General features: G+C 38.9%; 1 protein-coding gene across 7 annotated transcripts in view; it reads left to right on the top strand.

Moving 5' to 3' along the window:
- Positions 1-16,335, top strand: part of CALD1 (caldesmon 1) — a 198,219-nt gene that overhangs the window by 147,972 nt on the left and 33,912 nt on the right. For all 7 annotated transcript variants that reach the window (XM_033098734.1, XM_033098733.1, XM_033098738.1 and 4 more), the window contains one exon: positions 13,764-13,910. In XM_033098734.1, the coding sequence (XP_032954625.1) occupies positions 13,764-13,910 (147 nt within the window). The remainder of the gene's footprint in view (positions 1-13,763; positions 13,911-16,335) is intronic.

The following is a 16,335-nucleotide window of genomic DNA, read 5'->3' as shown; positions in this document are numbered from 1 at the left end:
GTCACTCCTAGGCTGGTTTAATATGGCTCCGTTCCATCACTTCACAGTATGGATATTTAAACCGGAGAGATCATTCGTTCCTTTGGTGAACAATCAAGGCTTCAGCTTCTGGAACTTATGGTCAGAGAGCAAGCCCCACGGCCCATATAACATGGCCATGGGCAGAGCCAGGTTTTCCTGCTTCATATTCACAAGCCAATATGCAGTGACTGCCTTCTTAGCAACCCCAAAACGTCGGAATGAGTGTGTGTGTGTGTCTCCACACACGTACCTTTGGGACATGCTTTGGAGGTGGCCTTCTCCCCCTCAAAAAGCTCTAATAACTTCAAACATCTTTTTTTTGCCCCCCAGTAAATACTCATGAGTCTAATATGGAATTTTTGGCCTTTCCGTATTCATGAAACTGAGTCACATTTCATTGATCTGTCCTTTGGGGAAGCATTGTTGTCCTGTATTTGACACTAAAATTTTAAGTGGCTTCGTGTTGGTCTGTTTGTCTTTTCCATGTCTTATTCAGATAAATCCACATGAACTTAGGCTGTGTGCCTCATATTCAGGGACTGAATTAGCCCTCATCATTGTTCATTAGCCTTCATAATTTTTAATTAGCCTTCAGAAATGCCATTTCTCAGTGTGTTGTGCCATACACCTTTCTTGAATTCAATCACTAAAAATACATATTAAATACCTACTTTATACAAGGCACACTGGGGAGGAGGGCCAAAAAAAAAAAAACAAACAACTGTATAAAACATGACTCTTGCTTTCAACAAACATGATGTAATATGGGACATAAGATGACACACAAAAAATAATAATAAGACAATATATGACAAATGTCTGGAACAAGATTTCCCATAGGGAAAGAGTTCCTTCCAGTTGACTTCCATTATTATCTGCTAAGACAACCCAGAAGAGTGTAGCATTTGAGATCGCCTTGTAAACACAGAAGATCGCTCTAGGTAAAAATGGGGAGGAGAGAACAGCATGCTTCATTTTTTTAACTGATAGGAGTACACTATGGAAAAAAAAAACTCTGAGGCCATTGACTTAGATCAGGGATCAGCCAACTTTATAAAGGGCTAGGTAGTACCTATTTTCAAATTTGTGGGAACTATTCCCTCTGTCATAACAGCTCTACTCTAGCATTGCAGTGTCAGAGCAGTCTTAGATATATAGGCATGGCTGTGTTCCAATAAAACTTTATTTACAAAAACAGGATGTGGGCTGGATTTGGCCCTGGGGCCATAGTTTGCCAATCCCTGGCTTAAGTGACTGAAGCTCTTTGTTAATCTACAGAATAACCTAAGAAAACTCATCCAGTGCCATAGGTTAAAAAGCAAACAGGTACAGGAACTGAAGACCTGGGCCTACTCCTGACTTTGGAATTACTTCTGTGAGGCACTTCACCTCTTAGATCTCCAGTGACCATGTATAACATGCAGGGCTTAGGTTGCAAATAGCCTCCAAAATTCCTTCTAGCTTCATTATTCTGTGGTCTTTCTATCCCGTCACCTTTCCACCTGGGATCTGAATAAGTAACAATCTGATTTAATTCTTTGTGGGCAAGACAGTGGAGAAGGTGGCAAGCATAGAAAAGGACATACATACCCTTCTGAAAAATTGAGAGGCATGGCTTGCTGCTCCTAAAGGATCCTCCACAATGCTTCTGTTCTGAGTGATTGCAGGATTTGCTGAATTAAAGTCTCCTCTTGCAGCTAAGATTTATAGAGCCCTTGATATTGGGTAGCTGGCCCTTTATTTCGTGGGGAAAGCTGCAGAGTGAGCTGAAACACCTGGAGTGGAGACTAGCAACTGGAAAATCCTCCCCGTGTGCTCCACCGGGCTACCGCCATGGAAGGAAGCTCTCTCCTTAGCTGTGTGAAATGGTTGGTTTACTCTTCCAGTTATGAGAAGCTGGCCATCGGTGTGTGCCAAGCACAACTGGAGTTTTCCTGATGTCCTTCATGCACTCCAAGCCCCCGGGCAGAATGAATTGTTTGCTTTTCCACAGACGTAGTTCCTGACTCTGCAGCTTTGCTATTTGAGCTGTCTGTCTGTGGCAAGGTCCTCTTCCGTACCCCCAGTCTCCGATCCTATCCTAGCCCCCTATCCTAAAAGATCCAGTTCATCGACCACTTTCTCCATGAAGCCCTCTCTGATCCCTCAGCTGGAATTGTCTTCTTCCTCCTCTTTAGATCACTTTGTCAATGTCTCCTATGACATTTACTACATGTCTTAGCTGTCCCACCAGATTTTAAACTCCTTTAACTCATCTTGGTTTCCACCCTCGGTGGCTTGAGTAGAGGAAATGCTCGATAACTCTCCGTTGAATGGATGTGCTAATTCCAGCCACCTGGGTGTCGATTTGCTTGTTAGAATAGCGTTACCAACCAGCATCCCACTACCACAAGTTATGATTCCACCTTCGTATCTGGCGTAGCGCCCACCACCTACCTCATCCTCAGAAGGGAGGCCCCTCATGCAGCCACTCACCACACTGACGTCCCCCCTGAATTTAACTGCCCTCCCCTCAAAGTGTAATTTCCACACAGATCAGTGATTTCGTTGGGGAGAGGAATGTACCAAAGATTACAAACCCTGAAACCAACACCAATGCTATACCTCTGTAATTTGTCCTTAGGAAATACGATGTTTTTAAAGTCTGTCATCGCCCCTGCTGAAGCCGTGCCTCCTGTACTAGATAACAATTTTAAGGACCGGGTGATTGCACCGACATCTAATCAGAAGACAGCATAAGCCTTGTTGGTTAATCATCTATTGTTGGGATAGAAATCTGCTGGTACAGACAGGTACCCTCAGTCAGTTTAAGTGTGTCCCAAAATGTGTCTTCCTGCCTACGTTGCCCTCTCAGAGCCCTGACTGTCGGATTCTTAAGCTGTTGGGGGATTCTCATTCAATTAACACACACAAATGTACGTGCTTGGTTATTTCATATTACTCTATCTGTTAAAAAGTTCACGTTTTATAGGGCTCTCCTGTTAACTCAGAGGGAGTCTTTCTTGAAGCAGGAGAGAAGATGTTCTTTAGTTTGGTTTGTCAGGCTGGCTTTCTACCAAATCACCACAAGGAGGTGTCTGCTCTCTTCCCTCATGTGGAGCAGGCCCTGTCTTACGGTTCCGTTGACTTAGGAAGATGACCCACCGAGCACAGAGCAGGCTCCTTGTCTTCCTTTCCCAAGAGTAGGGAGATTGGACCCATGAGCAGTGGTTGGTTCCCAGGTCCTCTGCTAGAATTAATGTTCTTTCCAAGCAGCCAAACAGCCAGGATTTGGCCCTTCATTTTTCATTTCCTGTCTCCACTCAAGGTTTGTCTTTCTATTTGCTACGCCTTATAAACAAAACTCTGCAATTCTAGCACATGGAAGGGAACGATGAGCCAGCTGGACTTCAGTTAGGTAAGTGTGCAATACCTCTGCAGCCAGGGAGCTAGTAATCACCCCAAAATACGCTTTCTTACTAGAACGCCAGTCACTCCTTTCACAGAGGTGCTAGGAACAAAGCTCCAGTGTCAAATCTATCACAACATTTGAGCTTTCTGTTTCTAAAGAAAAGAAGAAAGGTGAAAAAGGGCAGGGAAAGATAGGAGGCTATGCCACCCTAACAGAAAGAAACGAAGCCAAGACAGAATACTGGGAAAGAGGAAATGAATAGCAAATCTTTTTCCAATTAAGAAGAATGAGAGTGGAAGCAGGAAAGCTCCAGAGGCACTTTTGGGGGAGGGAAAGATCATAAAAGGCCTGTTATGAAAATCCATTATCCATAAATTTCCCTGCATTAAGCAGTGCCTGTCAAGAGGGGCTGCTGAGAATCCCCTCAGCTGACACAGGACATGAGACTTCAGTTAGTGGTATCCACATGCCGGATACCATTTCCGCTGGCACGTCTGCACTACCATGTTCCCCGTCCAGGGATTCCCTTTAATTAGTCACAGGCTCATAATCTCTACTTAAAGACATCTTGTTTGCATTTTTCCAGTGACTTTCTTCCTTTTCTCAAATGTTTACCCCTGCGATAGAAGCACCATAATTTGAAGCGCCACCACATGAAATTATGGACCTTTCCACTGCAGCGCAAAATATTTCAAATTTGGGGGTAAGACTGGAGTTTCTAGATCACAGTCAGGCTAAGAGTCATCGCAGATGAGTCTTATATTGGAAGAGAGAAATGGAAATGTCTGTTTCTGGGCGATGAAGTCTCGGACTATGAAAAGAATCTGCTGGTTTATGTATCTGTGGTCAGAGGCAGTGGCATCCAAATTGGCTAGTGGGAATGAGGGTTTCCCTACACCCCACTGTGGGACAGTTGCGAAATTGGTTGTATATCCAGGTCCAGACCTATATGCAAGAGAAAGAGCTGGCAAAATGCAGTGTTGTCAGTTATTGACACCTGGCCCTGTATTGTATTACTGTGTTTTACTTGAAAAAAAATTAATGAAGCCCAAGTTTTCTCATCCACGTTTACTAGGTGCATTAAAGCAAGATTGTCCTTTAATAGATACCACAGCCAGAACAAAGCCCCAAATCAGATTTTTCTTTTGCTTGACAGCATTTTAAAAAGGCTAAGTTTGTTAACGATCGTATTTATTTAAGATTCTTATTAGACAAACAAAATCAGAGGTTGGGGAAGAAGGAAAGGTAATGTTTATGAAAACTCAGATAGTAATTGAGTTTATCTCTATTAGCCACATTTTATACTGGTTAAATCTTAAATAAGGGTTGAACGAGAAGAAAATTTGGATGCTTTATTTTAATTGTCTTATGGGCCACGTAAACATTTCTCTTACTCTTTTTCATTCATTTCAACCAATGTTTAACTTGAATAACCAAGAGAAAGGGAAAATATGTCTTCTCCATCATCATCCCTCTTTTTCCATATTTACCCTCTCTAAACATTTATAAACTAAAAAGTGAATTGTTTGTATCTGACCAAGCTTATTGTTTCAATAGGGTGGGATAGCGGGAATGGTACAAATTCAGTCCTGTTTGTGACAAAAGAAATAGATTTCAGTTTACCTCAGGAAACTGTCATGGAATTATCCCTCCAAAATCTGTATTTTATCGATTTGACAAATGCATTGTTCCTTTTAAAAATAAAGGTGAGAACTATAGCAATTCAATATGAAAGTAAATCCAACTTCTGTTTGTTGTATTTCTGCTGAATATCACAAACCACCTATAGACTTTTAAAAATAAAATGGTACCGGTTGAAATAAAAGTTAGACACTCATCCCATCCAAATGAAAATCTCAAGAAATACTTAAAAATCCTCTGCCTCATCTGTCATTATAAACTACCGCTGTTCATGTAAACATGGATGAATCTCAGAAATACAATGCATACAGCATGATTACGTAAAGTTCTAAGAAGACAAAACTGAAACATGAATTATTTAGGGATGCATATTTGCGGGTAAAGCTACAAAGAAAGGCAAGAGAATAATTAAAATAACCCAAAATTTAGGTTAGAGATTGAGGCGTTTAAAAAGAAATAGGCATGGGATCAATTAAGAATCTCCAAGGTCCTGGTGATATTTAAGCTGGATAGTAACAGGTACATGGGTGTTTGTTTCATGATTATCTTTTAAAATGGTCACGTACTATACCCTCCTTTATAGGTACAATATATTTCATGCTAAATGTCTTTTTAATTTCAAATATTGACCCCAAACAATTAGAACCCATCCTTTAAAAATTTCCTGTGACGACCTGCATTGATTCAGAAATGAGTCTCTCGGCTAGGGCATCTGCCTGTCCCAGCGCAGAAGCCTTCTGAGAACTGTGTTCCAGTAAACCTTAGTTAACCACACAACCCCGAGTCAGAACCAGAACTCACAGAGCTCCCCAGGTCTCTTCTCGCCGTACTTGAGCAGTCAGACTTGAACCACTTGTTTGACAGGACGCTGTAATCATAAAGATTCCTGCTATCTGTCGTGTATAGAGGCAAGGGAAAGAGGTCTGCTGTTTCTTTCTGCTCTGCTCTGCTCTGCAATACATTTCCCCACAACGGTCTGTGGTTATGGAAACTCATGGGATTATGGGATGTCACCATTGTGTAAAGCACATAGTAGGCTGGTGGCGGTAAGTTGTGGGGACAACATATAAAAAAACACCAGCACGTGCAAGCACACAATGTGTTATTATTGAGGACCAAAATGTACGGCTGGTGTGCAAACTTTGGTAATTCTCCGATGTGTGTATGTATGGGGAGGTGGGGCGGCAGAAGGGGGACTAGCTGAAGAAGGACATATCTCTCTTCCGTGCGTAAATTTCTTCAGAATAATGTATCCCTTTTCAAGCCTGCAATGAGTAAAAGGCACACCACTGATATAGCAAACAATCCTACGACGACATGCAGCATATTTTTGCCTTCCTTCCCAACCGAAAATACACACACACACACACAGAGGGTGCCCCCAAAAATGTATACACATTTTAAGAAAGGAAAAAGCTGTATTAAAATTGTAATAATAGTATGTATGTTATCTATATATAATATATGTATATTCTAAGTCAAGAGGGCTGTCTTCCATTCTATCCTATATTAATTACTAACAGACCAATTGACTATTAGCTAGTAATTCATTTCTAAACATATTCTGACCTGAAAATATTTTTATTTTCTGGATTTTTTTTCTCCATTATAATTGTTAATGCCTTTCTTCTAAAGAATCCAAGGGGAAAACATTCAGAATTAGACCTTATGTGCATTAAATGAAACCACAACATTTTGCAGACACCACATATAAACAAAATCATATTTAAGAGCCTGGAATGTTTCTATAAACCTCTTTTAACTTTCAAACATACAGTAAATCTGCGGGGCAAGTATGACTCATTTCAGTAGCTCAGGATTTTCCCTCCTGATCACAGCATGGCCTGAGATCTTACAAAGAATGTTTGAGCAATTCCCAGAGCTGATCGGATATGTTTGGAAAATCTGCTTGCATTTCATATTATGAAAGAACATCACTGGGGTTTTTTGGTCCATGAAAAGGAATAGTGCAAATATGTATGAGTCATGTTGCCTCCTAATAGTTGACAAGCACATTTTCAACCCACAGGTTTTAACTCTTGAAGTGGGATCCCAGATTAAGACCCAGGTTAAGAAAATGGCATTGGGAGAACCAAGAATGATGGGAATCAAAGAAAAGTAATTGACTAAGAAGTTGTCCTTCTTAGCGGCTGTAAACCTCAGGCAGTCTTCCTCCTGGGTCTGATCTATGTGGAGAGTGTACAGCTGCAGAAAACTGGGGCAGGAGCTATTTGGGATTGAGTATCTCAGTTACAGCTGTAATCTCTCCCTCAACCAACGCCACCTTTTCTCGAATGAATCCTTACGTGAAAGTGGAGGTGCAGTGAGATGCAGAGAGATGAGAATTCATCTTAGAATTCAGTTAACTGTCTATGTATTCCATCCTTTGGAATTTTAGGTGCAACATCCTTTTTAAAAATATAGGAATGCAGCAGAAATAATGAAGGAAAAAAGAGACTTGGAAACTGATCTGAATGGGACCTCTTTAAGTCTTTCATAAATTGGCCTCATTTTAGTGCCTTATGCCTTTTATTTTCCCCGAGGTTTTCCTCACTTAGCCTGTGGGTCTGTGCGTATGTCTATATGTGTGTGTTTACCAAGCATGAGAACTGTCGAAAAACACAAAAGGGGCTGAAGGTGATGATTCAATATTTGTTCAGTGGCTCTGGTTATCTTTCTATACGCCAGTGATTCTCTAGTGGTGAGTTATTGAAAGAGATTCCCAAATTCATATCCACACCAAATATTTCCTGTTTTCTGATAAACAACTTTTTCAAGGATGAAAGACTGTTCTTCAAATATATATACATGAAATTGTTTATAATATACAAAATCCTTTTTATGCATTATTGAAGATATAGGCACTTTATAAAACACTTTATTAATAAATAGCAAAAGCATAAGCAATTATCATGATATCTTCATTTTTTTCCTTGATATTTTAAAAGGGTCCTCATTCTTAAAATGTTAGAAACCACCTCTATACACGATATAGAAGACTGAATTTTTTTTCTGACCCTATCAGTTAGCATAGGACTGTGTTACTGTATGTTAATCTGACCTGGTTATTTGAAATGACAGAGCATGAGGATGTAACTTGGTTGTGATGGGCAACCTGACAGAATCTTTTAAATTTAAATGAAAAAAAACGTATACTATTCCACTTCACAATATCTACCCTAAAGAAGCACATGTGTGCACAAGAAAGCATTATAACACTGTATACAGTAAAGAAAAATTGGGAAAATCCCAAATGTCCCTCAGTAGGAGAATGGTGAAATAAGCTGTGGGATCCTATACAGTAGATGACAGGAATAGGTTATGTCTCAGTTATCAAACATATTAGTATTAATAGTTTTTTAATTGCAAAATAATTATATATACCACATATGTTAAAAAAAAAATGCTATAGCAAGATTGTAAATCCAAACTTGGTTAACTATTTGGTTATCCAGTTAATTACTCAAAGTAATGCTAGGATTGTCATCATAAAATAAGTCAACTTATACTCATTCTTTTTCATCCTCTCTGGATCTTTAATGCTGTTTAACATGTAATAAAGTCAGTCCCCCTCATAAAAATGATTATTACTTTTCCTGACTCTATTTTTAAACATGGTTTCCTGATAAGAGAGATTGCTTTGATAATAAAATACTATTGTCAACATTTTTATGGGAAACTTAAAGGATCATGTACTACTGTCTCAAATCAGAAAATAGCAAAATGGAAAAAAGACAAAATAAAAGGAAATAAGAGCAACATTCTTCAATCCGTGGAGAACAGGGGGTAAAAACAAAATAAAACAACTTAGTATATTGTGGATGAAATTTTGCCAATATTGTGCAGGTCTTAAGAAATATTTGATGGGGAAGCTGGGGTGAAGGGGACACCAGGCAAGATGACAATTATTAGTGTCTTACTATGGAAGCTTCCACTTCTTTCTCTCCCCTAGTACATGTATACATTTAGACCCTGGCCCACCCTAACGTAAAGACGTAAAGACGCTGATTTCTCGGTGATTTCCTTATTTGCCACATTTGTAACACTTTTATTTATTTGAACTTTCTATCTAAAAGGTACAGCATGTAACACCATTATGTTGTTACTTGAATATACTGAGACTGTAGCACTCTGGTGAGAGAGACTTAAAATGTCTTTGGTGTGAAAGCCACAGCATTCCAAGAGAGTTTTCCCATTGCAGAGGTCTGTTTTTTCTTATAATCCAACACCAGATTGAGCAGTGGTTCTGGGAATGGAAGAAAAGCCAGTTCTCTCTACTTTGTGCATACCACTGACACAATTAAATTATGTAATTATTTTGGACTTTTGAGATTGTTTAACACTTATCTACACACACACACACACACACACACACACACACACACACACACTGAATTTGGGTAGGAATCCCCAAATTCCCACACACAAACACAATGGACCATATCTCTTTCTCCCAAATATTCGATGAGCCTTTGCTGCCACAGCACTGGCCTCCTGCAGTAAAGCTGATCATACCTTTCTCCAGGTGTTCATGCCAAGAGATGAAAAAAGGCAGTTGCCAAAATGCGAAGCATGACACTCTGTAGCAAACCTGCTTGCACCCAGCATGGCTGGGAAATCATGGCTTCTGCTCAATCGAACATTTTCTGTAATAGAGAAGTGCTTTACATATCATTTGGGGATACCTGTGTGTTTTTTTAATAAAATGCATTTGAGTAAAGCTCTAATAAATATTGTTTAGACTTTCCCAGATGATTCAGAGGCTCTTCAAGTCCCACACGGCCTCTGAATCATCTGGGAACCTCAGTTGTCTTTGTGGTGGTAAGCAGCAGTAGACTGGGTAATGCCGGCCTCTGCTGAAGTTTCCAGAAGGAACAAATGGATTGTTATGCTTTGATTACAATCCAGTGGGTGGTCAGGTATGATTTTTACTAGTCAGCAGCATTGCAAACACGTTGAAATCTGATGTGTGGAAAATTAGAAATGTTAACCTTTTGCCTTTCACTGAAGCATAAACAGAGGTGGTTGTGGTAGCATTTGGATGTATTAAGAATGCTGTGAACTCATCTGTCTTTTTGGATAAATTCTGCTTATGGTGAAATTAGCATGTGCATACATTGCTGGTGTTACAGACCTTTCTGGAGGGCAATTTGTCAGTGTGTATGTATCAAAAGCCTTGAAAGGAAGCATGCTCATAAACTTAGAAATTCTAACTTCAGTAAGTTTTTTCTAGGTAAGTAATTGAACAAATGGTAAACGTATATCTCTCATGATGTCCTTTGCAGCATTGTTTATAAGAACATAAAGTTGGAAAAATCTTAACTGTCCATCAGTAGGAAAGTGGTTAAATAGATTATGGTACATCCATATAATGTACATCTATACATAGAATACTGTGTTGCTGTTGAAAATCATATTTTCTTAATATGTTAAAAATTAGCCATAAATAAAGTACATTGAAGAAATTGTTTATAAAATTATATATAATATATAATATATATAACACATATAATGTGTGTGGGGGTGTGTGTGTGTGTGTGAAACATAACCCCACTTTGTTAAAAATAAAAATATCTGTGATGCATAGGAAAATGTCTGGTAGAATACATCAAATATAGGTGATGTTTATATCTGAGTGGTATGATTGGGGAAGTAATTTTTACTTTCTTTCTTATACATTTTGTATTGTCTGCTTTAAGAAAATAATGAGTGTATATTACTTTTAGGATCAGAGAAAAATAAAAGATTAAGTTTTCTCAATTTTGAAAGAAACCAAATAAATAAACCTGTAGTACTAGTAGTGTGAAGGGTAGGTTGCTGTGGAACAGACCTAAAAGCTAAGAAGCTACCAGGCTTTGCACACGGAGGGCTAATGAAGGGACCCTCACATCTGAAGAATTTCCACACATATCAAGTAATTTGGCATGGTCACAATTTCACTTATAAAGTCAACTGATATGCTGTTGTTGAGCCAACAACTGGGCATGTTATGATTCAAAATACCATGAAGCCATTTGAGCTCTTTTTTGTTCTTACCTTTGAAAACAATTTTAATATGTTTATTTATTAGTAGTAATAAAGGATCCTTAGAAATCTAGTTCTGGTAACTGTGTATCTTTGGCAAGGGGCTACCAGCCAAGATTGATCAACTATAAATTTTAAGCTATACCAAGTGCAAAGAGTTAGAAGAGACTGTGAAGAAGAGACTTGTTCAGGTCACTCCTCCAGTGAGAAATCTAAGAAGGAGAAAGGTGGAGTGTGACATGGGCTCAGTGGCAAATTGAGTTTGTGTCTGGCTAAAAGGCAGCCACATCCTGCCACGAAGCATATTGGTAGGTGGGAGAAAGACAGTAACATGTCAAATGGTTCAAGAATGGTGGGAAATCGAGGGCTAAAAATGAGATTTCCTTTAGGAGGAGGGGAATTTTGTTTGTAGCAGAGGATGTCGATATGGAGCTTTTATGTCTCTTGCTTGTCTTGGAAAAGGAAGGCCCCAGCAGTAGCCAAGACCTCGTTGCTGATCCAGCGATGTAGAACAACGTATTAAGACTTGGTGTTTGATTAGCTTGGGAAGCAATCATTAAGGACCCTGCTGTGGTTAAAGCTGTCTACTGAGAAATAACCCAAAGAAATATTAGGCCAAGAATCTGAAGAGTGGAAGCCAAACCGCTGGGAATGTCTTTTGACTGCAAACTACAATGGGATTGAATCAGAAGGGAACATTCGGATCATGTCGTGCCGTCACCTCAAGTGCAGCAAGTCTAAAATTGAACTCATCTTTCTTCACAAGAAAGCTCCTCAACTGTACTTCTCCTAAGAACCACAAAATATTACACTGTAGAAATTTAACTCAGATTAATCAAGGGGCTACAAGCTAGAAACCAGGTTTTCTGAGTACTAACCTGGTCATCTTTCAACTATACCACCACACTGACCCTCTCATCGTATTTGTGAAAATAAGCCAGTCAGTGACATTTAATTAGTGGCATTTGAGTATTGTACACTAGCAGATTTTAGTAAGTAAGAAGTCGGGTTTTCTGAAGAAGCAAAGAACAAACCAACCAACCTTAAAAGTTGTTCATCTTGATTTTTATAAGATACCTAGGTGAAAAAACACTCATAGCATTTTATTCTTGAAGTTAAAACTAGAAACAAATGAAGTACTGATCTAAGTATAAAAATGCCTGGTTTGTAAATCTAACAGGAGCAAACCTCTATTAGAAATATTAGGTTCGTATTGTCGTATAAATATATGGTATAAATTATATGGTTCTGCTGTTTTATTTTCTGTCATTTGTAAATTATTTCAGATTTGTTGTTATATAAGAATGATAAGTATTTCCTAACCACTGAGCTGTACTCCTAAAATTAATATAAAATAATGTTGAATGTCAACTATAACAACAAGAAAACGTAGTCACAGATGTAAAGTACAGCATAGAGATTTTAGTCAATGGTATTGTAAGAGCTGTGTACGGTGTCAGATAGGTAGTGAATTTGTTGGGGTTATCACTTTGTGAGGGGTGTAAATGTCTGATCATTATTTTGTTTTGTACACCTGAAACTAAAAAAACAAAACAAAAAAAGAAGAGACTCAAAAAAAGCATTATAAGTATGAAATGTTTACATATCTGGATTTCTATTTGTAGGTATATAAGTAACATAAAAGCACTTTACCTCTCTAATGTGAAAAGCAGCCAGCTGCCCAGTGAGCTCCGTCCCAACCCGTAGACCCGTCAGGCCAACCTGTCCCTGCTCAGCAGAACTACCCACGCCTTCTGGGTACTCTGCATCGCAACATACATTACCCTTCCAAAGTAGCCAAGTTCACCATTCAGGTCATTGCCCCTTTATTTGGGAATAAGTATTAAGGGGAATATATCATATAATGACATTGATTGTATAAGCAAACAGTCATTTGCTTCGGCTGAAACTATGAAACTAAATAACATAATATGCATGGGAAGCCCCCTGTGTCTCTTCTACCTGCCTTAAGCCTTAGGTTTCTATCTAAATGTACCCCTGGGGGCTACTATGAAATGCCCAGCATGTGGTGGGGACACTAACTCGTGTTTTAGAACCAAAGAGGGGGCTGCAGAGGGAGCTGCACTGACTTGGAAGCCTATCAGTTGTCAATAACACCTTCTCTCCCCAGTGAAAAGGAACTGAAAGGAAAAAATAAAACCCACGCAAAGAGGACACCCTGCTCTCAATTTGAATTAGCCGTTTGGGCTGGCGAATGCCTAAGTCCTGGTTTGGTGACTTCACTTGAGCTTGTCTGACCTTTGTGCCACTGTCTACACAAATCATTCATCCAACATGCTGAATCTTATTAATAAGGGTTTGAATTATTTTTAGTTCCATGCTTTGGATTTCTGCTTCCAAATCTTCCATGCTAGTCTCCAGCTTCGCAAAGAAGTCTGAATATGCTACCACACGGTCTCCGAAGTCAGTCTGCTTTTGTGTAGGATTTTTCAGTTTATTTGATCGTTGCAAAGTATCCTGTGTAGCTACTGGATGGGTGCTTTTCAGACACTTAAACGTTTGAAAACTAGTCAGATTGTGTCTCGGATTAAGACCGTCCTTTTAGAACTCTTAGGTTCAGGAAGCAGTCGAGTCAGAAAAGGACTCAGGGCTGATCCTGATGAGAAGCTGGTGAAGAGGGTTGGCACTTGGCATGCTCAAAGAGGTGGTTTTTGTGACGTTGCAGAATCGCCTACCAGAGGAATGATGACGACGAGGAAGAGGCTGCCCGGGAACGGCGCCGCCGAGCCCGACAGGAAAGGCTGCGGCAGAAGCAAGAGGAAGAATCCTTGGGGCAGGTGACTGACCAGGTCGAGATTAATGCTCAGAACAGGTACTGTCATCCTCTTCGGAATGGAGAATGTCTAAGGGACTTTTTGGCCTGTCTCATGAATGGAGTGTGTTGGGCAAAGCCTTCCCTTCTCAGTCCAACTCAACTCTTTTTCAGTCTAACTTGTTTAATTATTTTATGGTCATTTTAAGCAACTAATCAGATTGGACAGTCAAACTGATTGAGACATCAGGACACACCCATCCCCCCAAACACACCCAAGTGAAGGATTTGATTTTATTTTATAACCTAATAATTTTTTAATTTATTCAATATGTTGGGTGTTATCTTTAAATAAGGCAGATTATGTATGCTCATTCTTTAGGCTATTGTTTTGGGCTGAAGATTTATTAGTTGAACAGTCCTCCGTGCCTATCGGTAACAGATAATACTTGAATTTTAAAATCAGGCATGAATTGCAAATGTCTTATTTTTCCTGGTATGCAGCCTGAATCAATATTCTCTGATCACTACAATATTCAGCAAGGTGCAGAATCCTGTTTAATTTAATGTAATTATGCAAAGAAGCTTATGAGTTTGCTATAACATTTTTCCTCTACAAGCCCTGGTAGAAGTCAGGAAAGTCGAGAATACTTAACAGGTTCAACTTCTTCAAAAAGGGCTTTTACAAGTTCATACAAGGTCACACAGTCTATTATGCTGATGGTTAGTGTGTGTCATTTATATGCCCCAAGGTATAGAAAAGATAAGGCTATTTGGGGGAGAGGAAGTAGAGAAAAAAAATTAATTTTAATGTACAACTATGAACCAATTAAATACAATGAAATCGCCGCGTAAGATCTTGTGTGTGGTTTTGGTTTCAGTTTGTTTTATTTTGTGTGTGTTGGGAGGGCATTGTTGATTGTTCCTTTAATTCAATCTATCTCGAAAATTCTGAAGGGAAAGAGTTCTGGCCACTTTAGTCCAAATTTGAGTGGGTACACTGAAGGTTCCTGGAGGCAGTCTTGAAAATGCTGGAAGGCAGGATGAACTCAATAAGAAAGTTTATTATAGAGATCATGTCACTTGGTAAGTAGCTCCCAGTTAGGGAGGAGTATGGCAAAGGGGTTGAAGGTATGTTCTTTGGGGCTCACTACTTGCCTTTGAATCCTAACTTGGTCTTTTACCAAGTATATTTCTTCACTTAAAGGGAAACGAAAATTATTCCATTCTCTTAGAAACATTGTTAAATTTAAATGAGATAATAAAACATGTAAAATGCACAGCACCTTGCACATAGTAGGTACCTAGTTTTAACTATTATGAGGAAGATGGTATCAGAGTCTTACAGAGGAGGGTGGCATAGTCCTCACTGCCTTTTCTACTCTTGAGCTGAGGATGGAAGGGGAAAAAGAAGAATTTAAAAATACCATGTTGAGGCCTTTCCTGAACCTGGTTTATTACTTAATGATCAACAATGGCTAAAAAAGTTGCTAAAAAAGTTACTCATGGTCTGTAGTTTTCTTGCGTCTACTTGTGTTTCTCTTTTTTTTCACATTTTGTTAGTAGTACTTATATTTCATGTTGTTGATTGAATACAAATTCTTTTTTTTTTTTTTCAGTAAAGCATATTAAGATCTGAGAACATGTGATTTACCTCTGAAATATAAAGAATTATAACTGGTACTTAACTTCAACCGATATTTGCTGTCAGGATTTATAAATAGGCAAAGAAAGGTTCAGTAGAGTCTGTTGGTTTCTTAACTCAAGAATACTTTCATCTGGCTAGCAGTTCAGAGTTTGGAGTACCTTTTAAAAATTACATGAATTCAATTGATCCAAATGCCTATATGTATAGACTTTTCCCCGTAAATTCTAAACCAGTTGTATTTTCAGGGAAATGTAATTCTTATATGTCTAATTCATGGAGACAGTGTCCTGTACCAGCAGTTAAGGCCAAGAAAGTTTAAAAATCTAGCCCTTACTCTACCATTTCTTGTTCTTAAATGTGAAACGTGTTTTTCCAAAATTAAGTGAACTTGAACTTCAAAAGGGCCAAGTTCGGTATGAACCATGAAATTTGATGGAGTTTCTAAACATTGCAAAACATATTCTTTCAACTCTGGCCACAGTTCCTGGTATCACATGACAGGTTGTTTCTTGCCAGCGGAGACCAACACTGCTGGCTCAGGCAGTATCCAGCATCCTGCAAATGTGAGTGAGGTGATGGACGTGGTACAGTTTGGTTTTTAGAAATTTCTTTTTCTTTTTTAATAAATATCACATTTAACTGTTCTTTGTTTACTATAGAAAGAACAGCAAAAGACCCTTTATTAATGGATATCTTGACAAAGAAGGTAGATAGTGTACATATTAGTTAGAGTAAGGTCGTTTGCTATAACAGTGAGCCCCCAAATTTTAGTAGTTTAATACAATAACACTTACCAATCCAGTGTGGTTATTTCTGACCAGTGGGTAGAACCGGTCA

Source organism: Rhinolophus ferrumequinum, chromosome 26 (genome assembly GCF_004115265.2).
Source record: "Rhinolophus ferrumequinum isolate MPI-CBG mRhiFer1 chromosome 26, mRhiFer1_v1.p, whole genome shotgun sequence".
NCBI classification, from domain to species: Eukaryota; Metazoa; Chordata; class Mammalia; order Chiroptera; family Rhinolophidae; genus Rhinolophus; species Rhinolophus ferrumequinum.
The sequence above is the reverse complement of the archived record's forward strand: the minus strand, read 5'-3'. Positions and strand labels throughout refer to the sequence as shown.